General features: G+C 40.8%; 2 protein-coding genes across 5 annotated transcripts in view; both read right to left on the reverse strand.

The window, feature by feature from the left end:
- The window catches only part of LOC308093201 (palmitoyltransferase ZDHHC7-like), a 43,025-nt gene extending 31,210 nt beyond the window's left edge, over positions 1-11,815 (reverse strand). The window contains exons 1-2 of one of the 4 annotated variants that reach the window (XM_080439456.1): positions 11,613-11,815; positions 8,098-8,197 (exon numbers count right to left, since the gene is read on the reverse strand). The gene's annotated coding sequence lies outside the window, so the exon portion shown is untranslated. The remainder of the gene's footprint in view (positions 1-8,097; positions 8,198-11,612) is intronic. The other 3 variants (XM_080439454.1, XM_080439453.1, XM_080439455.1) reach the window with 3 other exon arrangements.
- LOC308087872 (UDP-glucuronosyltransferase 2A1-like) lies at positions 2,871-15,984 on the reverse strand (the record flags this gene model as incomplete). Its single annotated transcript, XM_080432085.1, has 3 exons — positions 14,530-15,984; positions 3,280-3,466; positions 2,871-3,109 (listed from the first exon to the last, which is right to left on the reverse strand). The coding sequence occupies exons 1-3, from the start codon at positions 15,967-15,969 to the stop codon at positions 2,871-2,873; spliced, it is 1,866 nt and encodes a 621-aa protein (XP_080288211.1). The 5' UTR covers positions 15,970-15,984.
- Between the last annotated feature and the right edge of the window lie 5,470 nt (positions 15,985-21,454).

The raw sequence follows: 21,454 nt of genomic DNA on the forward strand, positions 1-21,454 counted from the left end.
GGGGGCATGCCCATATATGAGCATATACCGATGACATCAGAAATCTCCATATATGGGCATAAAATGGATATGGACTGCTCAGTCCATGATGCTTCAAACGCATTTTTATTTTTTTAAAGATATTTTTGGGGGCTTTTATGCCTTTATTTGACAGGACAGTAGGCTGAAAGGAAATGGGGAGAGAGATGGGGGGGGGGGGTGACACACAGCAAAGGCCATCGGGATCGGGAGATCGACACGCTGTGAAGCTGGATTACCAGCATATGTGGTATGCACCTGCCTGGGCCGCTAGGCCAGCGGGCGCCCGCTTTAAACGCATTTGAATAAAGTTTTCAGCCAACAGATTTTGGTACTGACCTCAAGTCACCTTTGGGGAGGGGCACAGTGCCCTTATTTTTAACCCAGTGAGCCATGTAAATGGTAAATGGTGCATTTGTATAGCGCTTCTATCCAAAGCGCTTTACATAGATTGTGCATTACATTCACCCATTCACACACACATTCATACACCGATGGCGGAGGAAACCATGCAAGGCACCAACCTGCTCATCGGGAGCAATTAGGGGTTCAGCGTCTTGCTCAAGGACACTTCGACACTAACTGTGGGGGAGCCCCCCAGCCCGGGATCGAACTGGGAACCTTGCGGTTTCCAGTTCACTCTACCCGGCCACTCTACCCCTGAGCCACTGCCGCCCCATGTGTGAGTGAGTCATGTGTTTTGCCTGCTCGAGTATACAATTTTAAATGTATGTGAAACATGTGTCTCAGTATACAGGGCTGAGCTGTTCCCTACACTCCTTAGGCACATAACCCCTTATCCCATCGGGACCCGGTGCTTTGCGTGGGTTCATTCCTTTGAGGGTTCTACACGCCACCTCCTCTGTTATTAAAAGTGATTGACTACTGCCGAATTGGTCCTTTAACAAATTATGTTCAATAGAAACATCTGAAGTATCAAATCTGCCATAAAAGGTATTTAATTCATTGGCAAAAGACAGATTGTCACTAGTGTTGATGACCTCTTTCTTTTCTTTTATTCCTACCATTGTATACAACCCCTTTCATGCTTGTCTTACATTTGTATCCCTCATTTGCCTTTCGATCTTAAGTTTGTGGTTGTATTTACATTCACTAGTTATTTGTTTTACATCTTTACATCAGGTTTGCTTGATTTGAGTCTCTAGCTGTTTGTAATGTGGGATCAGATGGACTGCATTATGATCAGAACTCCCAAGCTTAATTCTTCGGTGGCTCCTATTTGGGCCCTTTATGTTTCCAAAGCCTAAATCAAGAGTCTTTTCCCGTCTTGTGGGGCAAGTGACGTATTGATAGAAATTGGGCAGTGTCTGTTTAAGCGAACGTCCGTTGAAATCGCCCAGTATAACCTTGGGCGAGTCAGGAGAAATATTTTCCTGCTTGGCTATTGTCTCATATATTACCCCGCGGCTGCCTTCATATTCTCACAGGGATGAATATAGACAAGAGTGATACATATCTGACCAAATTCTCTTGGCAGGTAAAACGGTCTAAGTGAGACAGAACGGAGTGTGATGTCTTTTTTGGTGCTCACAACGTGTCGTTGTAAGAGTTTGTGCTATTTTCACTATATTTGATTATGATTTCTTTGGATTTCTGGATTTTTTAAATATTTATTTCAAAATGTCGAAATGTTAATACATCAATGCATTGTTGTAATTTGTACTTTTGTTGAGTTACAACTGTACTTGGTCTGCTATTGCTTCCTTCAACACCAAATCTCTTTGGAGGAAATAGTCGATCTACAAACTCAACGCGTTGTGAGCTTTTAGATCGGCTATTTCTGCGGAATGTTCCCCCAAGAATAGGGGGCATTGGGTTTAAATGGTTAAGATTTTTAAAAGCTTGTACTTTTGAAGACTTAAGTATATTTAAAAGCACATACTCCAGGACTTTAACTCGGGTACAAATCTAACAGAGCAACTTTCCCTTGTAGTTGAGTATCATTTGAGCGATAGTGAATGATTTTGGTTTAGACACATTTTATTAGGTTTTAACTTTGAAAACCATGTTGCTTGCATATGAGAAGGCCACCACGAGACTTGTCAGTGTGCAGCCATGAACTTGGACCTTATAACATATTTTCTCCTCTCTGTGGGTTTTTGGTTGAAATGTCATATCCATGTTACTCTGACACCGAACACATACCTATGCAGCGGTCCCCAGTATGTGGCTATGATAGCTGACAGGAAAACACAGATGAACACAGTATCTATCGTTTTCCTTTTAAGACGTGCTGAGAGCCAGCACAGACTTTGACATGTGCATTGAATTACATACTGTTTTTGGCATTATTTAACCTATATATCGTCACTGTCGAGGCAGAGACCTTGTATCTCCAATCATTTTTCAACTTTTTATGTTTTGTTTTGTAAATGAATGCCTTACTTCATTGTACAAGAATGTCTCACTCTCTTCTTTGGAGACATCCAGGGTTGTCTTCTCCTCAAGGAGCCCTCGTGCATGCATGAATGGATTCCTGAAGAAGCTTGTTCTTTCCTTTCCCTTCCTTTTCCTCCGTCTTCTCGTGCACTCTGCCCTCCAGGTTGGCAAGACTTCTTTTGATCTCATCACAGAGAACATTCCGACCCTCTTTTTCAGACTCCTCTGCTTTCCTCCAACGCTTGCGGAGCTGCCTTCTGCTTGCCACCAGGTCATCGATTTGTTTCTACCTCCTCCACCTTTTTCCTTGCTGCTGCTTCTCGCCATACCTGTTGCTGCATTCTTCAAACAAGATCTCCCCGAACAGGTTTTACAGTAGCTTGTCTTCCACTGAACCCCGTAGTTTACTTTGCAGCAGTCCGCTCATGTGTTCATCGAGCTTTCTCCACTCCTCAGTTTAATTGGCCTTTGGCCACTTGATCTTGTTCCTTCAGAGTGGGTTCTTTAGGCTCCAGGCCCTTTTGATTTGACTCTGTTCTTGAGTCACATGGGGGTGCTACTGGATTCACTTCTTGGGGTTCATCAACATCCCTTTCTTCCTCTTCCCTCCTTTCCTCCTGCCCTGCCTCTGCAACATTGGGCCCGGTGGCACTGTGGTTGTCGACCCGGCCTTGGATCCCAGTTGTCGGACCTGCCCATGCAGTGCAAGGTTGCATATGGTTACCACCTCAGCACTTCTTTCCCATGTAGATGTAAAGTCCCCTCAAAGTTGTTATATTTTCCCAGCCGCACTCACACTTCCTGAGGATCTTCTCTTTTGCCTTTGTTACCGTTTGGTCCGTCCTTGTAGGCCCTTCTTACATCCCGCCTCTCGAAGGGCCTTCGGGCTGTATGCTTTGTTTCGTTTTCGTAGTGTGATTTGGGGGTCTCCTCTTGGGAAACTGGAGGGTAGGGTTACTAGCGCGCCTATCCTGGTGCAGTCTATCCTGCTGCCACCAGTCTCTCCTAGCTGTCCTCCAGTCTTCCCTGGACTCCCTGGGGAGTCAGACTGTGCAAAGCCACCAGAGAACTCTCAGAAGAAGCAGAGAAAGCAAGCACTTGGCTCTGGCTGAGACGATGACGTCAGGCTTAGTTGGAGGTGCGACTGGCATATGGCCTAGCAGGAAGACCATCCCTCTGTATTGAATAACACATGAGTGTCTCGCAGAAGTAGCCAAATTAGCTGATCTACAAGCCCACATAGCGCAGCTATTTTAGCCATTTCTGAAGTTGCTTTTAAGTGAACGTGAAAGCTGCAGGTTTTATAAATATCAAACCAATGGAACTTATTAACAATATCTTGTGACTAAATAATAACTACAAGGTTTCTGCCGCCAACAATATATGTAGGCTTTAAATGGTATGTTATTTAGCTGTTCAAGCAAAAAAAAAAAAAAATAAACAAGCTATGTATTCTTTTTTTTATCTTTATCCCACGATTTTGTAACTATTTTTTACACCCAGTGCCAATTGTCTATGTAATCCTGGGCACTACCTTCCCTCTGCCAACCTAGGGAGGCCAGGGCCGAGCTCATGCCTCCTTCAATGCATGAGAGCCAACTGACCTTCTTGTCACCTGACAGGGGAGAGTTTCCCTGGTTGGACGTAGCGCGTGGAAGGAACACGTTATTCCAACCAGTTCCCTTCCCCTCCATCAGGCGCCCCGGCTGACCAGGGGGAGGCAGTATAGTGACCAGGATTACTGCATGTTTTTGTGAGGGTACCTACCCTAGGAGGCTATGTATTCTTAATGAAGGAAAATAGTAGAAACTAGAAAATGTGCTCATCGGAGCACAGGTCTCCGCCGGGCGAGTACTGTTCCTGATTAATCCTGTCTTACCTATTTATATTACATATTGTAATGTCACGTGAAGCTTGACCAATGTTAGCTTGGCTGAGACGGACACACACACACACACACACACACACACACACACACACACGGACGGACAGAGGGTAATACATACTCTCCACCATGCCTTTGGCCTCGCGGAGACAATAATTACTCTTGGCATGTTTAAAGCAAATTGACCCCCCCACCCTCTGGTCAGTGTAAGGAAGCCCCATTAAGAGCAGACCACGTGATTAGACAGCTTTCTCCCCTTTGTCTTTGCGGGTAGAACATTAGGGTTCACCATTCCCAACATAATGCTCTCTATCACACACACACACACGCACGCACGCACGCACGCACGCACGCACGCACGCACGCACGCACGCAGTGTTTGGAACTCTGAACTCCTACCATCCTTAAGCCCCTAGATGCCATCTACCTCTGCTCTCAGGTTCATCACAGGTGATCCATACATTACCCACCATTGCACTTCATACACTAAAGTTGGTGTTGGCTCTCTCTCTCCATGAGACGAGACCACTATATCTCATCACTGTTAAAACCGAATACTTCAATTCATCAAACACGTTCTCGGGACTACATCCCATTACTTGTCCCCAGGGCCTACACCGAGCTAGGTAAAACAGCCTTCGGTTTTAGTGCTCCCTTTACCTGGAATGAATTACAATGCACTTAAAATATTCACTCCGTGATCTCATTTGGGGCAATTTAGAAACTTGCTCGCTAATCTTGTTGTTTTAAATTGTCATTGTTTTAATTAAGGTGTCTTTATTATTGTTTTCATACTCTTGTTTTATCCTGCTGTTCTTATTTCAATATTATTGCACATTACATTGTTGTATCATGCCTTCTGTAATCCCGGCATCATTGAAAATGAGGGCTCTGCCCTCAATGTATTTCCTCGAAAATAAATAAAGGTTGAACGAAAGAAATTACAAAGTACTGTAGGGCATTAATTTACCAAAAAACTTAAAACATGGAGAGAAAAAAATGGAGATACAAGGTTCCTGCCCAACAGCCCAATGGTCTCCAGTGGAAACCATGTTCAAAACTGTTACCTTTCAGGATTCAAATTCAAAAATAACAAAAGTTGCAGATCGACAAGCTCAAAACGTGTCGCTTCGCACCACGTTTTGAGCTTGTAGATCTGCTACTTTTGATGATTTTGTGTTATGCTGTAAAGTAGGGCATTCATTTACGAAAAAAAGTTTAAAAAAAAAGGAGATAAGAGGTTTCTGCCTGACAGCAACGATATATTTAGCCTGGCAGAAGTGGTGTCTACCGTCCACAGTGATTAGAGGGAAAGATAGCTCAGCCTGGAAATACTGGCCAGTGAAATGGGTTTCGATTGGCTAAGTGACTTTGTTTGTTTTTCAGTGTCATGGTGGAGCCAAAAGGTGTACTGTACTGTACGCCTAATGGGCTGTGACTTCATCCTCCCCCCAGAAAACAACAACAGGCACATACAGTAAATACATCTACCCTTGACTGGATACGCTGACATGAGTGAATATAATATTATAATTATATATTCTCTAATGCAACACAATACAACAAAATATAGATTGTCTAATATCATTAATATTGCATGCAAAACCATTATGTAAAGGGATCCGCGACCGCAACCAAATAAAGACATTTATTTAGCCTTTAAGGACTGTTAGCATTAGCATGCCCGAAACTCAATAAAATAAAATAAAAAACACTTAAAGGTAGGGTAAGTGATTTTCTTTGGTTAAAGGGATTCTAGGTAACTTTAAGCCTAAATTTAAAAATATTTATATATACATATTTTGCATTTTTTCCCCTCTATCAGCCACTATATAATGATGCTGGGGTGTTTTCCTGCATTGAAACACAGTCCTCTTTCTGAAATCCGTATTTTCCCTACTATTTATATTTTGACATCCGGGTATCCAGCTCTGTCCGGGACGTAAATGAAACGCACGCATGTGCGCGTCCGTGCGCGTCCGGCGAGTTCGAGTGAAACCGAATGGAACCGAGTGCAGTCGACAAAAATGGAACGGCAGCCATTGTTTTCTCTGCTGTGTTTTTACTTTCGGTTTTAAAACTTTAAAACGCTCTCAAACTTCTATTTTGAGGCACGGAATTTACTTTTAAGATAGCGTTTGGATAGAATTTAGTTGTTTAACTTCATATATGTGGTCAATTAATCATGACAGAGCCTATTTAAAAATAAAAATTCTGAGAACCGGCACGGGCAGTGTCACGCATTGTATCCGGATAAAGCAACCTGTTTTCGGCATGGCCCGTTCAGAAGTCCCCCCTGCGTCACCCCCTGGTGGTGACGCAGGGGGGAGGGGGGGGGGGGGGGGGGGAGTGGAGGGGCGGTGTTTGACAACAGTTTTTTTTCTTTTTTTGATCTCTGAAGTTGCCTAGAATCCCTTTAAAATAAGTGTTAAATAGCTCTATATTCTGATAGTACTCATTGCTATAGAGTGTTTGTTCAGTAACAGGAGTCTCCATGTCTCTCCAGCTCTTTATAAAAGGTCGGGATACCAATTGTATCCAATCATGATAGAGAACTCAGTCAGGATACAGATTAAACAAGTGAAATTGAAAGTGATGACGCAAAGAAATGAGTAGACGAAATTGCAACCGGGACACTATAAAAAATAAGCAAAAGAAATGGGTACTCTCTCCTGATTGGCTGAAATTCGGTCACCTAAGTGAACATTTATTTTCTGTTTATTAACAAGCTGGAGAGACAGGGAGACCCCTGTTATTGAACAAACACTCCATAGCAATGATTACTATCAGAATATAGTGCTTTAACGTTTTCACAAAAACCTTTTTGTTTTAATCAAAAAATATCACTTACCCTACCTTTAAGCCCTTTATACTTTGTTGTACGGCGAATAGCACAAACAGCCAATCTACAAGCTCAGGATGCCTCGCAATGCAACGTGTTGTGAGCTTGGAGATAGGCTATTTTTTGCTTTGATTATGTTTTTGCTTTGACAGCATGCCCAAAATAGAGGATGCCAGGTTGAAAGTGGCTAACAACCCCTGCTGGTGTCTTTTGGTCTGCATCTATTCATTTATTTCAGATTATTGGGTTAGTCTTCATTCACTCTTTTGTTTACTTCCAGCACACATTTGCTGCATAGCAATCAACGTTCCCTTTAGAAAAGCACCAAAACACAATCTGCAGTTGAAGTTCTGTTCTTATCATTTTATTTCAACCAAATCAGGGGTGCAACAGTTGATGGAGATAATCTATTTAATAAATGATAAATTATAATTCATCCCTATTTGGTATGTCGTATAGGTGAAAAGTCTAAAAGAATGTAAAAAAAAAAAAAAAAGGCTACATTTAAAATGAAAAATAAAATAACTGGCTTCTCAATTATTTGATTTGAAAAAGTTATTGATAAAATACGAAGAAATCCACAATAGTTGCAGCCCTAAACCAAACTAAGTTTCATTTTCTTTGTAAACCACACTACACCTTGTGTCTGTTAATATAAATTGACCTTCACTTTACATAACTCTTTACTCTAAAGCAAGTCATTATTCGACACCTCTCCTGAACACCCAAACCAATGCTACAGCAGTTGTTTTTTTTAATTTGGGAGCGCCAACATGGGAACAAGGAATGTTGCATGACTGGCTCTTCTGTTGTGTTATGGTGTGGAAACAGAATACAGCCTGGCCCAGTCTGCTCCGACAAGGCTGGCTTGGACTTGAAATAAAGGGAAAAACTAAACAAACAAAAAAAAAACAACAGTCTCGTCGTCAGTCTGTATTTGACTTTGACTTACCTAAATAGTTCCCTTCTCACAGTTGCATGCCTTGATATGTACTGCCTGGGCCAGCATTCACCATGTAGGCCATGAGTAGGCTACCATATGAGCTGGATAACTGGAAACACACACACACACACACACACACACACACACACACACACACACACACACACACACACACACACACACACACACACAGACAGAGAGAAACAGGTACAAGGGACAGTCAATGTGACACAAAAAATAATAATAATATAAATATGTGTATTAGGGCTGGGCTTTGGGCAATGATTTATAACCAATAACCGACTAAATCTTGCTCATGTAGGTTCTTATATCAATTAATTGATACAAACATATTTTAATAGATGTGTGTAATCAACTTAATCGATTAGTCTGATTAAACACTTAACCCTGTACTTAGGGATGGGACAATATGGAAATTACATGTCCTGATTATTGTGGCAAAAATAATTGCGATTAACGATATTATCGCGATAATCAAATGCTTAAAATGGCACTTTTGTTAACCACTTGAACCCCTAGCATCCCTATTCTGGGTGGAACGTTTGCCAAAAATAGCCGATCTACCAAGCTTGAGCTATTTTTGGCGATACGATGTTTGTAGAGTGAAATAAGAGTGTACTAATACGCTCTTTACAGGTCCGTTTTATCAAGTATACTGAGGCTTTAAGCTGTACTGAATTTGCAGCTCAACTAAATTCATCTTAGTGTATGACGGAGGACAATTTCACGATAAATTATAATCTCTACAATACGATTATTGTGAGCGTTTTTATCACGATAAACGATAATAACGATTATCGTCCCATCTCTACCTGTACTATACTTTGTTGTACAATGGTTGCATACAAAAACAGTAAATACCCGATCTACAAGCTCACAATCCACTGTGACATTTTGTGAGCTAGTAGATTGGGTATTTTCACTCAAAGATTTTTTTAATAATCGCTCATTAATCTTACTTGAGGCAAAAGTGTGAAATAATCGTGATATTGATTTCAAGTCATATCGCCTAGCCCTAGTTAGTAGTACACATTTCCAGCAGTACAGCTTGTATAGCCTTGTACTAAACTGTGTATCCATCCATCATGTTGCAAGTGCTCTCTTTCACTTCCAAAATCTTGACCAAACACACCCAACGTTCAGGCGAGTCATAATAATCCTGCCATGTTGCAAGCAGTTACTGTCAATAAGTGGCCTTAGTCATCAACGGTTTCCCTTGGCACTAAAACATATTGGTGGCAGGATGAACATTATATCTGGCCACTGGCTAAAACAGAGTCTGTCTAATGATATCAAAGCCTTTCAAATGGACAAAAGAGTAGGAGGACTTGATTGAATCCACTTCTTTGTAGCCAGTTAAATGTACCAATCACCAAGACAAAAAAATAATAATTGATTAGTCTCATTAACCACTTAAGCCTCATCATACTTGGTCGATGGTATAGCTCACAAGTTATAAGCTGGTAGACCTTCTATTTTCTCGTTTTTTTTGATAATCATAATCGAGGCCTATGCTCAACATTATTCTCACATTCCAGCTCAATGGCCTTGTGTTTAGTGTCTACCATGAGAATGGGCAAGGTATATATATAACCAATGCCTCCCTGCTTGTGCTTGGCACTGGCACTCAGCATGAAAGGTTGGAGTGGAGGCAAGCCCCTGAGACATACTAGCATGTCCAGGGGGTGTACTTGTACTTGTGCCTCATGCTAAGCACCTGACATATGGGCCTAATGGCTCAGGAACCTCTGGAACTATTTTCACATAATCCCCAAAATGTGAGTTCCACAAAGGTTGCATTTTCTGAAATATAGCACTTGTCAACATTGTTGTTGTTGTTATTTGAAGTCATATCGCCCAGCCCTACCATGGATGTGACAGGTAGCTACATTATTAGTTAATTCATTCCAATACTTAGTTTAGAATGTGCTTGCCACAAGCTGAAACAACCACAGACGGATTACAACTGGATGTCAAGTGACCATGATAAGAGGATTTTCTGACAATCTCTACCGGCTAGCCCATACCACACCTGACCCCATCCCGCTCATTAACACCTCATTATGCTACTTAGCTTACTAATACCATTGTGCCTAACCTTATGCACCTTATGTCTAACCTCATGCACAATTATACATACTGTACCAGTTGAATTATGCTATGTGTGTATTAAAAAAAAGTTAGAATATGAAGATAGGAGGTGTCAACGATATGTAGATATCTTTGCCTATGCTTATGCCTATGTTTCTCTTTACGGTTTGATTTATTTTTCTCCTGGCTCTCCCTGTCACCCACCTCTTATTTTTTTTCCCTTCCTTAAAACAACAAATATTATGGGATCTGCACAAAAAACACATTTCACCCTCTTCTTTACACCTGTAAACATGTGATGTGACAATAAAGTTCTGATTGTGATAATGACAATATAGTGGTTGGTAACCCCAAAAAAGCCAGCTAAAAAAGACCGATCTATTGGAATTAATGACTGCCATGGTTGTATTTACAGAAACAGCACAGCATGTGAGCAGAATATTGCAGCGATGGTAGCACTGAATAATGCAGAATAATGTTGCACTACTACATATGACCCCTCTTTCACAAAATTGATTGCACTGTACTGAACTTAATTCAGAGTAAAGTTACATGCAAAGTACTCAAGTGAATTCACCATAACGTAGACAAGCACAGTACAAGAACTGAATGTATACACCAATGTTACATTCACTGAATTCATAGTAATGTTACTGAAGTGAATTCACAGTTGATGCAAACATGCAGGTCGTGACTAAAACTGTGCGACAACATCTCTCTCTCTCTCTCTCTCTCTCTCTCTCTCTCTCTCTCTCACACACACACACACACACACACACACACACACACACACACACACACACACACACACACACACACACACACACACACACACACACACATTCTCCCTCCCCCTCTCTGTCTGTCTGTCTGTCTGTCTGTCTGTCTGTCTGTCTGTCTGTCTGTCTGTCTGTCTGTCTGTCTGTCTGTGTGTGTGTGTGTGTGTGTGTGTGTGTGTGTGTGTGTGTGTGTGTGTGTGTGTGTGTGTGTGTGTGTGTGTGTGTGTGTGTGTGTGTGTGTGTGTGTGTGTGTGTGTGTGTGTGTGTGTGTGTGTGTGTGTGTGTGCGTGCGTGTCTCTCTCTCTCACACACACACACACACACACACACACACACACACACACACACACACACACACACACACACACACACACACACACGATTGGTGTCATATTTCCCATCATTACAAAGCTCATAGAGCATTATCATGTCATTTAGTGTCAGTGTTAAATAATCACAGTGTCCATCTTAACGGCCCATATGATGCATGCAGCTGATCAGCAGCCTAACTGAGCCGGTCAATCCCGTCCAGCAACGACATGACGGTAATAGCTTGCTAACGACAGTGTTGTTACAGCACACACACACATACACACACACCTCAGTAAGGAAGGAATACGTTCATTCACTTACCTTCAGCTTTCTTTATTCATTGTGACGAGAGACCACTATAAACGTATATTGTTATTGATATATGAATATAATGTGTTCATTTTCTGGTCTGTACTGTAGCCTCCATGTCCACCAGTGTTCTTCAATCCAATCTGAGCACCAAACACGCCCGTCCGTCAATCACTCCCAAATTAGGATGTGACTTCCGGTCGGCGGACTTCACAGTAAAAGTATGATGTATTCTTGTCGCACGACGGTAGCCCGCGCCAAAAAAAAATCAAATCTACAAACCTACAACGCATCGCTCGCAGCTCCCGATGTTAGCCGAGCCCTGATATCATTCTGACATTCTTGCTGTGAGCAACACGATGGTTCAACCTCCTCTTGTGTGTTGGCTAGTAGGCTAAGGCGCGTCATAGCAAGACATGACAGAGTGGGTTTCATTTGGTGCCGGCCTGCGCGCGCATACTGGTTCTTATCAGTGTGACGTCGTATGTTAAGGTGTCTATACATTTTTTCAAGATGTTTTATTTTGTATAAATGATCTACCAGCTCTCAACGCATGGCATCACGAGCATTGGGTTCCCACTTCCCACCTTAAAGAAGTGGTGCCATGGTTTTGCACTTTTTCGGTTTTTCATGTGTCTATGAGGTTGATAGAACTTCATTAAGCCCCCATGTGGTGTTTTTATGGTGTTTTATGTCTTCTCTGACTATTTTGAGTTTCTACCTGGAGGCTGAAACCTTGAGGGTCAAACGTGCCAATAGAAAAACAGCCCTTTAGTGACATAGTAAAAATGCACCCTCCCCCTCATTATCATAACACAACAGGTGTGGGCATGAGGAGGAGGAGGGACTAGGACAGGTGGGTGGTGCTTAGGTGGTGGAGGAGGTGCTAAGGTGAGAACCAGGTATACTTAATGAACTGGAGGCGTGTCCATGCACATAAAAACATAATTTTAACAATTTCTGTACACTTTTTTGAAAAAAATCTTCCTCCTAGTATAACCATAATACCTGATGATTATGATTTAGGGGGGGAAGAAATCACTGAAAATCACGGCATCCCGTCTTTAAGGGAACCCCATGGGTCACCGGACCACGGACCCCACTTTGAGAACCAGATGCGTATAGGATCTCTCCACTGCTGCAGATGGCATGGTATTGGCAGGCAGCACCTAACAGTATTTTTTTTTAAATAAAGGGCTGTCACATTGAAAATTGATTTTGCTCTGGACTCTTTCTCTGTCTGAAACAGCACCTGCCCTTTTAATGATGATGGATGATTTTATAATGTTCCGATGCTGATGCCATCATGATTTGTGTGCGTGGGGATCTCATTTTAAACAAGCTTAGTGCTTTATGAGCCTTCCAGTTTAGTAGACCTTGTATTGTGAATTTGTACTTCCATGTAGGCTACTGTCAGTGTTGTTCTCATGTCTTACTAAATAAAGTACATCCATCAATCAATCAATCATGAGAGTGCGACTCCAGTCAACTTCCCGTCTGACTGGGCCAACCACCAACACGGTCTGTGCCCATGCTTATAGCTCCCTCTAGTGGTGCTGACATTTGATTTAGATATAGGCTACAGCAATGTCCATGATTTCAAGGGGCTGACATGAATTGTAGTCCCTTTTTTTTTTACTTTAGGTAGCCTGGCTATTACATCACCCATTATAATATATATATATATATATATTATCTATCTATCTATCTATCTATCTATCTATCTATCTATCTATCTATCTATCTATCTATATATATATATATATATATATATATATATATATATATAGAGATAGATGATGTGTACTGATTTGCATGATGTTTGAACAACATTTAGAGTAATATAAAAAGAATCAGCCTCCTGTTTTTTGGGCGGTGAAACCGCCCCTATAAGTGAGGTTTGGACATCGACATTCGCTGCACTGTGATTGGCCACCATTGTACCCCCCCCACGCATTGTACCCCCCTAACCCTGCGCTGTGATTGGCCACCATTGTACCCCCCTAACCCTGCACCGTGATTGGCCACCGCTGACTCTATTCAGGACTGTGATTGGCTAGTGAAACACATGACACATGTGCATAGCCTATAAATGTGTACAATGGTTGGTCCACAATGGTTGGTCCACAATATTACTTTTCTTTAAGTGAACTTCCATCACTGTGATGACCACTGTGACCACACCGCCCACTTCACACTGGGTGTGTTTTTTCTTCTTTTTTTTAACCCACGATTTCGTAACCTATTTTTCACCCAGTGCCAATTGCCTATGTAATCCTGGGCGCTACTCTCCCTCTGCCAGCCTAGGGAGCAACTTACTGAATACAACAAATGTCTACAGTAAATGGTGAGGATGACAAATGAATTAAAGGGCAACATCAACATTATTTTATGTTGTCAGGGAAAATACATTTAATCATGTTTAATTTTGTTTACAACACTGCATACCCAACAAGTCATGATGATGAAAATAATTAATTACAAATAACTGTAGCTGTTAATAAAAACACTTGAGTAGGCTAGTAAAGGTAAAACAGAGTTAGAGATCAAATAGCCTCCATTATAATTAATTACTTTTTTTTTTTTTTTTTTTTTATCACAACATTAAACATAATTTGACTAAAGCATAGTCAAAAACAAAATGGTGCCAGGGCATTATGTTGAGATGAGCAGCACTTTCTGGCAAAGCAGTGGTAAGCAGTGGCCTCAATAATAATTCTAATTGATTAAAGGGAATGTCACTCTGGGTGTCTCTTGAATTAGTAGAAAAGCCAGGGCCACGTCTTCTGAGTGGTAAAAATACAACAACCCATGACCACTTGCAGTCTTGATTATACTAATCATGTTCAGGATTGTCATCTTTAATTCATATATTTAAACAAAGCCTGTTCCACATTTAGCCACATTTTGTTTTTCTTCTAGAACGCACCCTGGAACATAAACATTTGACAAAGGCAGCAAAAGTCAGCAGTATAATCATGAATAATACTATTAAGAACAACATGACATCTACAGAGTGGTAAGAGTACCAGGGCATTTTGTAGGACTCTGTGCGGAGGTGAGCAGCACCTTTGTGTCTCATGACAAACTCTATCCAGAAGATGGCGCTGTCCAGCGGCTTCATTGGCGTGTCTCTGTGCAACCTGGAGAGTCTCTGCATGTTGTTCCTGTAGGAAGGCTCATGGAGAACCTCCTCAATGCCTTGCAGAAATATGTCTTTGTTCATAGTAAAAATGTCAATGACCTTTGCTGCACCTCTATACTCCATTTTAAAGAGGTTATCAGGTTGATCAAAAATCAACGGGAGTCCTACTATAGGAACTCCATGGTACATGGCTTCCTGAACTCCATTTGTTCCTCCATGCGCTACAAACGCTTTGGTCTTTGCATGACCTAACAGGTCATTCTGTGGCATCCAGTCCACCAGTAAAGTGTTGTTGCCCAGAGTAGCAGGCCTATCACCTTTATGCCTCCAGATTACTTTCTGAGGTAGCTGGGCAAAAGCTGCAGCTATCTCATCTGCTAAGTCATGGGGAAGCTCTCCAACTAGAGTCCCCAAAGACATGATGATGACTCCATGTTCCCCAGAACTCTGGACAAACTCCTCCAGGTGTTGAGGAAGAGGTTTAGCAGGTTTGCACTGGAACCCTGCCATATAGATAACATTAGGCATGGTGGGGCGAGGGAACTCAAACACAAAGTCAACTCTCATCAACCACAGGTCTGCTGCTTGAAACAGGGACATGTAGTCTACATCGGAACCAAGGTATTTTTCTAACAGCCCTACATAATGTGGTTTCATATAATTTGCTACTTGGAATTCCACAAAGGCAGATGCCAATATGTTTTTTATTCTTTCCAGAAAGTTCATTTTATCTGATAGCTCCATCATTGGATTCGGAACATAAGAAAGTGGAGAAGGTGCAATCGCGAAATGGCCTTCACCGGTGGTGGTCCATCTCACATTGAAGACTAGTGGTAAACTAAGGTAGTGGGCAAGAATAGTGCCACCTGGCAAACCAGGGTCAGTCAGAACCAGGTCATATTTGGCATCCTGTAGAGACTGCATCAGATCTTTGTTTTCAAAAATGTGTTCAAGCATTTTACTAATGGTCTGGTGCAATGCTGAAGACTTTACTGCTACTTCCATTTCTAGCTTGAAACGAGTCCAGGCAGACTTTCCTTGCCTTTGGATTTCCAGAAGTCTAGACACGAATGTCTTGGCAAAGTCCTCATCAAATCCACATGCAGCATCAATCATGATTGCAGTGTAGAACGGTGAGGTTTCCTTAATGTACCAGCTGTCATTTGCTCGCATGACTGAAACCTGGTGGCCCCTTGCATGCAGCTCCTCAACTATGACCTTCATATTCACCCAGTGGCTGCCGTCCACAGGAAAAACAAGAACTTTACCCCCATGAGCAATGGCTAAACAGAGGAAGAGGACAGCGATCCAGGCCAGGTGGAAATGCATTTCTTCACTCTAAAAGCCAATGAAGTGGATACAGAATCATTTAAAATAAACGTGGTGTAAGTGATAATTTCTTGTTAAAATAAGTGTTAAATATCTCTATATTTTGATAGTACTCATGAATTGCTATAGCGCTTTTGTACAGTAATGGGTCTCCCTGTCTTTCCAGCTCCTTAGTATACAGAAAATCCCAAAATCCAATCAGGACAAAAAACTCATACAGGATAAACAACAATTGGAAGTGATAAAAAAGCAGACAAGATTGGAATTGGAACACAGTAAAATGTAACCAGATAAATTGGTTCTCCCTCTTCTGATCAGATTAAATGTATTCTCTGTTTACCAAAGAACTGAAAGACCAGCTCAGTGGTCTTGTGGTTAGAGTGTACGCCCTCAGGCTGGGAGGTCAGGTCGGGGTTCAATCCTCCGGCCAGGTCATAAAGACTACAAAAATGGGACTCAATGCCTCCCTGCTTGGCACACAGCATCAGAGATCAAAGGCGGGATTGGGGGGCAAGTCCCTGCGACATACTAACCTCATGACCAGGGGGTATACTTGTACATCAAGCTACCTTAAGGCTGCTTACTTACTTATTAAGAACTGAAGAGACGTGGAGACCCCTGTTACTGAACAAACAATGATTACTATCTGAATATAGAGCTTTAACTTCTTAACATAAAGTTGTTTTAACCAAAACATATCACTTTCTGCACCATTAAGTAGACAGGTATAATAAGTTAAGATATGTCATCATAGCTATATATTTTTGTCTGTGTGAAACTGCTAAGTTTAATAAATCAAATAATCAACAATCAATAAACACTTAGCACACATAACACTTGCACTGTTCAAGTTGCACTTAAACATAAACAAGGAATCTTGGTTATAAAAACCCCAAGTGGTAGATTAAGATTAAGTTCTATACAACAATGGTGGCATGCACCTTGCATACAATGAAAGTAGAGAAAATTACATTTGTGCTTTTTTTGATTGTGCAGCACATTTCACAGGGCATGACCATTTTTTACATATTACCCCTCCCCATACATATAGGGCCCAATATATTACCTTTGATGGATAATCCTTAGCTAGTTCTCTCTTCTCCAGTCGTCATGGGAAAGAAAGACATCAGAAACAGTTTTTGGACTTCAAGTTTATAACCTGGTTGGACTTTCATACTGCAATGCCATGTTGTCAAACTCTCGGCTGATAACAAAGCTGACCAAAGGGGAGTGGATTTAGCATGACAAATACTCTTTGTAGTTTAGCTGGAATGTATATACTGTAATAGTATAGTCTTTATTATTATCACTGTCACAATTACAGTTCATGCTCTAAAGTTTAAAGGAAACAAGCTAGCTCACATAAGGATAGCCTAGTAAGCCTCTCTCTGCCACAGATCTTTGTCAAGATTCCTTCATCTGTGGCTTAAAGTCACCTTTTTAATACTTGTATCTAGTATATTTTAACCACCTCTTAAGAAAATGCTTTGCTCTGGAGGATGTGACAATTTCACCTTAAGGTGTGCTCTTATGTTTTATGTATGTGTGTGTGTGTGTGTGTGTGTGTGTGTGTGTGTGTGTGTGTGTGTGTGTGTGTGTGTGTGTGTGTGTGTGTGTGTGTGTGTGTGTGTGTTTTAAAGCATATACTTAAGTGTTTGTAAAAGCAAAAACTCCATTACCTTATTATTTTTTTCAATGCCATTTTTTGGGGCAGAGGAACTTTAACTTATATTTAAGTGAAACTGAACTTATACGTTTCAGATATACAGACAGATATACACACTACTATACAGAATGTCATACAATCAGCTTACAGGTTACTGGTATGAAGAGTGAAAAAGAGAAGAAAAAGAAATAGGGGGGGGGGGGGGTGGTATAGGGTAGGTTAAGACTTAGACAGGGGCCATTTTCGAATTGCAGCCCCCTGAAGGTGTATCTTTAGGGTAGTTTTGAAAGTGAGTAGGGTTTTACACTCCTTTACTCCTTTTGGTAGGGCATTCCACATTTTTGATGAATAGCATGAGAACGAGTTCATTCCCTTTGTTGAGCCAAATCTGGGTTGAACATGATTTGTGGAGCTGCCTCTGGTGTTATGATCGTGGACTTCATTAACATTTAGGAAGTATTTAGACAAATACAGGGGGATCCCAATGTTGTGGTGTATCTTGAAGACCAGGCCCATAGCAAGTTGGGCCTGGTCTTTAATTAATAAATAGAAGACCCAATAAACAGAGCTTCTCTAACAGCTTTGTAAGGAAACATTTCCATTATTTTATTCTTTTTTTTTTTTTTTTACATGGGAAACACATTTAACTGAGGCCAATTCAATTCAATTCTACTGGGAAATGTTTTAATCATTTAATCATACTCCTTATTCAAACATGGCTATTCGAGATTCCCACATGGGCAAAAAAAGAGTCAACTGGAGTCTCTGAGTCTGACTGTCTCAACTGACGTCAGTGGGTCGCACCCCCTCTAAATGTATTTCTGACACGTCATACAAATGTGCTTGTGCCACATAGAGTAGTTTTTGCCTTTTTAGGTAACAAAACTGAAGTGTGTAAAATATGCCAGAACAACATTATTATTATTATAATACTTCAAATAATATAAATTTGCTTAATCATTAAGACCTTGTATTGTGAATTTGTACTTCCATGTACTGTTATGTACTGTCATGTACTATTCTCATGTCTTTCTAAATAAACTACATCAATCAATCAATCACTGAGCTAGAGCTCATGACGTCTGATTTAAGAACGAATTTTTTTTAAAGACAATGTTTCACCGTGTTAAGGTGACTACATTCATAGGACTACGTGGAAACAAGTCCCCAGGACTTTCTGTCTTTTAGCTTTAATGTCTTACTGTACCACCTGCTGTTTACATTTCTGGAGGAGTGCCTGTCTTACAAAAAAACAAGGGAAAATAAATACCATAAGTAAGTAACCCTCATGCCCGGCTTTCTGTTTACTGCTCAGTGCTACAGATCCGGTATAGAGCCCGCCTACTGGATCTGGCCTTGTACCATTGTACACACATCAGCACATCTACACAACATAGTGCGTTTCCGTATCCGCTCTAGACCGGATATGTAAACTGCAAAGAGAATGCCCCCCAGTCTAAATCCCAGCGGAAGCCAGCGTTGCCATGTCCGCTTATTATAAGCGACTTTGGGCTTCTTTTTCTGTAAAGTTGCGTGTAAATATTGGTGGTTGCGGGTTGCGTTTTTTTGGGCGCGTTTATAAAGTACAGTTGCTTATTTGGGCTTGCGTTCTAATGTTATTCAAGCCAGTGGTTCTCAATCATTTTCATGTTAAGGAACCCCAAATTAATTTGTATTTGTCCACGGACCCCCATCTGAAAATAATGTTGAGCTAGGAACCGCAGTACCAGATTTGTGTTGTTAAAATGTTTTTTTTTTTTTTTTTTTTTTTTAATGTCATGATAAAAATCTACAAGCTCACATCGGCTGTTTTCAAAAATCCAATGTAAGGTTTAAAGTGCTCATGTGGCCTATTAAGTCGCTTCTTTTGGGCTTGTTTTCATAGACCTGGTTGCTTATTTCCCACTCAAACTCTGGCAACACTGCTCACAGACAATACTAGTATTCATTGAGCTCCGTTCCGGTAGCAAATATAACACATCCGGTTTCTGAGCTAGCAAATATAAGGTTTCCGGTTGCCTTCAAAGTAAGAGCATCGCATTTAATGTTTTATGAAAGACATACATGCATTTCGAAAAAGACATTTATACAGTGGTGGAAAGTAACTAAGTACATGTAATCAATTACTGTACTATGCATTTTGAAAAATACACGTATACAGTGGTGGAAAGTAACTAAGTACTACTCCACTACATTTCAGAGGCAGATATTATACTAGTTACTTGTTACTTTGTATATTTTTGATTATAATTACAAGACCACTTCAGCCCTATTTAAACTTTGGAAATTTGAAAATAGCCGATCTACAAGCAAAAGATTTTTATATTTATACAAGACCACTTCAGCCCTATTTAAACTTTGGCAATTTGAAAATAGCCGATCTACAAGCAAATATTTGTATATTTAATTACATTTTGATACCAGTACTTTTACTTAATTACATTTAGAATTCAGGACTTTTACTTTTGCAGAGTATTTCTACATTGCAGTAGTGATACTTTTACTTAAGTAAAACATTTTAGTACTTTTTCCACAACTGCATTGATGGATGTAAATATAAGAATTAGCCTATACGCCCTAACAGGTCGTTATTGAAATTGGCCTTTGATCCACATTCAATGGGCACTTAGCACATTTTCCATACACCCATGTTTAACCACTGTGATTAGACTGTAAGGTTTCAGATTTAAATTGGAATGCCAAAGATGGCAATCCCCTTTCTATAAATAATAATAGTAGCTTGTACAGGTGTAACATGTGGGGGGTTTATAACATATTTAACAATACAATACAGTGTGTGTGTGTGTGTGTGTGTGTGTGTGTGTGTGTGTGTGTGTGTGTGTGTGTGTGTGTGTGTGTGTGTGTGTGTGTGTGTGTGTGTGTGTGTGTGTGTGTGTTTCTCATGGCATGGTGTTTTTTTCCCTCAATTTCTTTAGAGCACAAAGCCCAAATACCATTGAATATAATATATATGTATATATATATATATATATATACGTATACGTATATGTATATGTATATGTATATGTGTGTGTGTGTGTGTGTGTGTGTGTGTGTGTGTGTGTGTGTGTGTGTGTGTGTGTGTGTGTGTGTGTGTGTGTGTGTCAATGCAACAACTACAGTAGTTAAAAAACAGTTTTGTCTGAATCCAGCCACTGTAGTCCACACACTAAACCTATATTTTCTACAGAGGTTGTGAATATTTGATTGTTAGGTTAGTGCATCAATGATCTTGTTGTACAGTATGTTAAAATGTTTTGTTGAAATGTATATACAAAAAATCTGTTATTTCTAATTATGCTGCCGGTATCGTGTCTGTGATTATAATGAGCAGGGGATTTGAGCAGGTCACAGCTGATTAGAAGGTTGTAAAGCCACAGCTGAGACGCTCTTATCAAAATAAGCCACAAGCAAATTCAAAGATTTTCTTACAAAATGACAGCTCAGCAAGTGTGCCAGACAAAACAAAGGCACAAAACAGAGGCACAAATGAGGAAATATGCAATAGTATATGCAGGTTTGCAAATAATGAGAGTAATTGTTGGCTAAATGCAACCCTACAATCGATACTGCATCTGCAAGTAGAGTGTGGCGGTGTAGAGGGGCTCTCCCCGAACGCGTGCGTACCTCCGAAGTTCCGGCGCCAAGCACCGTCTCCTGTCCAGTGTCCAATTTGTAGACACTATTGTCTGAAAACTGACCTTTTCTGACCCC

This window comes from Gymnoscopelus braueri (assembly GCF_963280865.1).
Source record: "Gymnoscopelus braueri genome assembly, chromosome: 1".
NCBI lineage: Eukaryota > Metazoa > Chordata > Actinopteri > Myctophiformes > Myctophidae > Gymnoscopelus > Gymnoscopelus braueri.